The 5,769-nt window shown below is 37.6% G+C and overlaps 1 protein-coding gene across 1 annotated transcript; it reads right to left on the minus strand.

Annotated features, from left to right (window-relative positions):
• Positions 1-422: 422 nt before the first annotated feature.
• Positions 423-5,413, minus strand: LOC103460896 (Fc receptor-like protein 5). The gene is made up of 6 exons (XM_017303528.1): positions 5,288-5,413; positions 4,890-4,925; positions 4,471-4,752; positions 4,152-4,388; positions 3,906-3,999; positions 423-438 (listed from the first exon to the last, which is right to left on the minus strand). Coding segments are annotated over exons 1-6 (678 nt in total). The 5' UTR covers positions 5,316-5,413; the 3' UTR covers positions 423-437.
• Positions 5,414-5,769: the final 356 nt, after the last annotated feature.

Here is a 5,769-nt window from a genome sequence, read left to right on the forward strand (position 1 = left end):
AAACAAGCCAGCAATATTACCATCCTCACTTTATCATCGAGCTCATTTTAATTTATCGTGCCATTAACTGCTTTATTGTTTATTGCAACAGGCCTACTTATTATTTTACTTACTTATTTAGGGTGCTCATATGTTTTTTCAGTGTTTGCATCAATCCATCAGAAATAATGAGAATATAGATCTGACTTATTAGATTGTGAAAGAAAAAATGTAGGAACTGATATTTCTGCTGAAGAAAATACCTAGAATCTGTTTTAATGATTAAACATGTTGATTCACAGCAGAACTGAGTTCATCTGGTCTGACGGCCACAATGAGCCAGTTTATCAGAATGAAAAACAAGAAGCTGGAAACAGACTTTATATTCATAAATATAGGAAGTTTTACCTGATTCTCTGATGATTTTCTGTTTCTGATTTATCTTCACAGGGTCGGTTTCTGTAAAATGAAGAAACAAACAGCTGTTAACATGGTTCATTATATTTAAATGTTTTATTTAGCAGAACTTAACAGCAGAAAGTTTGCAGGGTTTTTTTAACCCAACATCTTTGAACAGTGAGTCATTAAAGACGTCATGGAACATTTTCTGAAACTGAGAATCAGACCACAAACTTCTTGACCATTTAGAGACGAAACTTTTCACCTCCAGCTAGAAAACAACAAGAAACCAGTAAGACCACAGAGAGGCCAACCAGTCTGAGATGCTGGAGGAACAAGAAGAAGTTTCACTTTCCCTTTATGTTAGATCAGATATGAGATGGTAGAGAAAATAAGTTTAAAGCTTTAGTTGCTCTGCAGGTGAAGACAGAGCAAATGTTACTGAATTATTAATTATTAGCTATTAATTAATAATTATTAATTAATGGTCTGTATTCTTTCAGGCCAACGTTATAATCCAGTGTATCTGTGTAGCTCAGGGTCGGCAACCTTTACCACTCAGAGCCATTTGTACCCGTTTCACACAGAAAAGAACCATCAGTAACATTGAACGTCCTATTTTCTTCAGATATTTTTCTTTTCCTCCGTAGTTGGTCTACCTGGGGTCGAAAAGTTCAAGTTGTGAGTTTGATGTTACAAGATCTCCTTAATTTTCTGTTACATTTAGAAAATGAATGAACTAAAATAATATACATTTTAATTAAATACTCATTAATTATTTTCAAAAGCTGAGCCGAATCAGAGGAGAGCTGCAGGTTGCCGACTGCTGAGTCCGTGTATTATTCTCATTATTCTTGTGTAACGATGGCACTTACACTGTAACCACTGCTGCAGTGTTAAATCAACACTTTTGAAAGAGTCAAAATTCTGTCAACCATTAGTGTTAAACTACATTTCTGTGGTATCATATTAACAACAAGAGAGTTTTTAAAGTTCACTAAATTAGTGATAAAATTACAGATTGAACAGAATCAAATGTCAACACTGACAGTGTTACTTTTTACTTTCCTAAGTATTAAACTTAGAAAAATGAACACTACTAAATATAAATATATTATATATATATATATAAATGAACATATCCTAAAATGACCTCTGCTGGTTACAGTTTGCATCCATCAGAGCAACGTTTCACAATCTACAGGAAAAGATCACACAGAACTCAACTCACATTTCACGTTTTTAATATTTCAACATGAACTAAACAATTCAGCCACCAGACACAACATATGACTGAATCTGTACCATCAGAGATGTTAAAGTATTTTAAATCAAAAGATCTAAAAACTGAAACCGTGTGAATTTGATCAACATTAAAATCCTGAAAATGTTCCTCAAATGTTTCCTCAGCATCTGATACCAGGGAAAAAAAATAATCTCTCAAATATACAAACTAAAAATAATTAAATAATTACCTTATATTATTCTTGTGTAATAAAAATAAATTTTTTTTTGCCTGGATAGAATATGGAAAACATTAGGATGCTGGAATACTGCATTTGGTGCATTATGCACCTACAGTATTATTCTTCCTATTGTTTAGCAAAACTAAAGTGGTAAAGTTTCAGTTGAACAGATGAACTAGATGTGAACTTTGCTCTGAGCTCCGTCACTCTTAGACTGTTTCTTCTGTCCACATCAAAACTATCCACAGCGTCTGCAGGAAAGCGTAGATGTTTGTCATATCACCATGGTAACAAACAGGAAACAAAGTGAAGCTAAAGAGTTTCATGGCTGCCCAGGATGTGGTCACTTTGCAGAGGATGAGCTTCTTCTCCGTCCAGCGCAGCCTGACCGTCTGCTGGTTGGTTCCAGATACCAGAAGGTCTGACTGACATCGTCTTTCCAGATCATCACAGCCTCACATGGCTGCAACAAGAAACCACATAATGACATGGAAATGTTGTCCAGTCTGCAACTAAATGTCAGTTATGCAACATTTACCTGGTGAAACAACAAGATGCTCCACTGACCTTCAGCACTTCTGTCTCTGCAGGCTGAATGTGCAGCAGACACAAAAATGTCCCACTCTGGAAAAACTGACAAAACAAAGTTATCGCAGCCCGTCTGCCATGTGCTTTTCTTTTAGCATGACAGCCAGATGATTGAAACACGGTTCAGTCGATACCTGGTTGGTCCTCCAGTGGTTCATCCTGGTTCCTGGCAGACCTGCAGATTTGGGCTGATGGGGCGACTGTCAGGCCCTCAGCTTCTCCTCTCTTCCTTTGAAGGATCCATTTTCACCGTTTAGTCGACCTCTCTGGTCCAAAGAGCCGCGCAAAATTTATCTGCAGCAATAATGAGACATTGTAGACCAGGGGTGTCCAAAGTGGGTCCTGGAGGCATCCTGCATGTTTTATTCTCTCCCTGCTGGCAGCAACAACCTCCTCAGCAGGTCAATGTTCCTCTTAGGCCTCTAATGATCCATCATCTGATCCAGGTGTGTTAAACCAGGGAGAGGATAAAACATGCAGGATGCCTCTGTTCTGTCAGATCACCATGCGCAGTCACAATAGCATACATGCAGTGAGTACCTTGCTTGCATGCACGCCAAGAAGTCCGACCGTCAGTGGAGTTGTCAGTTTAGGATATGCAACAAGTTATAACGAAAATAAGTCATTCAATTGTTTATGATAACTAGATAGATATACATGCGTTGTCGTGGTTTCAAAGTGTATTTAGCTACAGTCAGCTACAACACGCCCGTGTAAAACTTATCCGCTAAGTCAGGATGCCATATAACTTAATAACAAAGTGTATGATGATCTACGTCATGATTCTATGTTGCTGATTAAATAAAATCATATGGTAAAAGAAAACCCAAATATTGGTAAATTTTAGCAACATTAATTATAAAAGACTTAAAAAACAATATTAAAAAGGTTTTCTACTTACATTCTCTCTCCATCCTCTTGATCCAAGCGAGTAAAAAGAAAATCGTTGAGATTCTTCCAGAAGCAAATTTAGTCTAGAACCTGGATGTTCAAGATTAAAGTATCGGTGTTTTTGAAACAAAGTAAATGAAGCATTGATCAGTTTTTGACAAAATGTAATGATTATAGCTTGTTTCATAATTGGTGACATTATTATGCTTTTATCACTTTGGACGGCCTTGTTGCTGAAATGCTGTATTAGTGAATTGAACCTGACTTAGATGTTTATGAGTGGAAACATCTTACAGAACAAAAGAAATAGAAACTCATGAACAGGAACCTGAACGACTGCAGAGTTTATCAGTCAGTGATCAGAAAAACCACAAACTGCAGAACAGAGAGAATGAAATGTACCAACATTTACCAGAAGACACATCAGCTAAAGATCAACAGATTATATGTGTCTGACTTGGTCAAATAATCATTGAATAATAATAAAACACATATTTTAGAAAACACTAACATAGACAACCAATGTGTCAATATTTGGTTTATTAAACCAACAGAGAATTGATAATTAAAGCTTCGTCTCACCATATTTTCTCTGAAAATATCGTTTCAGCAGTAAAACCAGAGTCGGCAGCAAAACCGCAGCGATTCCCCATCTGAGAGCCAGAATCAGATACAACTGGGAGGAAGATGAAGATGATGATGGAGGTGAAGGAGAGGGTGGAGCATCAGAAGCTGTTGTTTGTTTCTCTAAAATAAAACAATTTATTAAATAATTGCCAATCAATTTCTAATAAAAGCCAAAGTTTAACAATATTTTCATCCTCTGACCTTCCACAGAGATCCAGCTGGATGGAGACTCTCCCTGATCGCTGATGCTGCATTTATAAAAGCCTTCATCAGATCTCTTCACTGTTTTAAGAGTAAAGTTTCCCGATGCTCCATGACCAATGAMGACTTTATCTTTATAGAAAGCAGCTGGGAGGTTGTGGGCTGGACTCTTTGCTCTGCAGCTCAGAGTGACGTCATCTCCCTCCATCACAGGGAGGACAGGACTCTGCAGGATCACTGATCCAYCTCAACACAGAGACAAACTACAGCATTTCATCCATTTCCACACAGCAACACTAACTCCACAGTCTGATCTTACCAGAGACAGAGAGCTGGATGCTGCTGCTGCTGCTGGGGGAGGATCCAGATGTGGACTCACACCAGTACACACCTGAGTCTGAAGGGTACAAGTAGCTGATGCTGCAGGTAGAAGCAATGGATCTTCCAAATCCATCTCCACACTGAGTCCTGGTCTCTCTGTCTGTGTTTCTCCTCACAGTCCATCCATCAGAGATGTTTCCATCCTCACAGGTCAGAGTCATTGATTCTCCTTCAAAGAACTGAGATCTGCTGGGACTCACAGTCAGAGCAGCTGGAGAGACTGAAGAGATTCAATTATCATGATTTCAGTTGTTAATAATAATTAACATCATATGCAATAATTATCCAAATTAACAGTTTTCATAAAATTCTTGGACATAACCTTGAATTATTTTAATGTAACAGAAGCTCACCAATCTGGATCTGCAGAGCAGCTCAGCAAGAAGATCAGAACTAGAGAATAAATAAAAATCCATATTTATTCATTATAATCTGAAAAAAACATTGAAAACAATGTGCTCTGAAACTGTGTAACTCAGACTTCATATTTATTTTTAATATTTCTGCTTTTATATTAAGATGTTATTTATAAAGAAAAAATAAAAAGTTTGATCACTTTTTTTCATACAGCGCTGATTCACAACCATCCTCTCCTGTCACTTTATTAGACAACAGATCCATTTACACACAGAAACCTCCAGTCCCACAGTGATTCTATCACCAGATCCTATTAAATCCCATCCAGTAAAATGTCTCCAGTGTCTCAGACAGAGAGAAATGCTGATCCAGCAGAAAGAGACTAAAACTTTACTTACAGRTCAGACAGTGAGATGTTCCTTCCATTGTTCTTCTCAGTGACCTGACGATGTTTGGCTGAAGCTGAGAACGGCTCACTGAGCCGCCTACTTCCTGCTGCTGGTCCGTCTGCTGCAGAGAGAGAGGAGGTGCTGAAAGAAGGGGCAGAGAGAAGAGGGGCTGTTAATCAGGGATGTATAATAGATAACATATGTTCAAAGTATTTTGATGAACTTGGAGTGAATGTATTACCGTTTTTATGCAGGAACAAGAAGAAAATGTGTCAAAATGTCAGAATAATTATTAAATTAAAACTCTGGATGAATCTGGACAAAGTGAACATGGAGGAACTTCAGCTGAGAGAAAGAGGAAGATGATGGAGAAGATTCATGGATTTGATGAAGAAAATGAAGAAGGCTGGTGATGTAGAAGAGAGATAGGCGCCCCCTACTGGTTGTAAATGAAAGAAAATGATTTTTAATGTTTAATAATAATATTAACC

Source organism: Poecilia reticulata, unplaced genomic scaffold (assembly GCF_000633615.1).
Source record: "Poecilia reticulata strain Guanapo unplaced genomic scaffold, Guppy_female_1.0+MT scaffold_329, whole genome shotgun sequence".
Classification (NCBI taxonomy): Eukaryota; Metazoa; Chordata; class Actinopteri; order Cyprinodontiformes; family Poeciliidae; genus Poecilia; species Poecilia reticulata.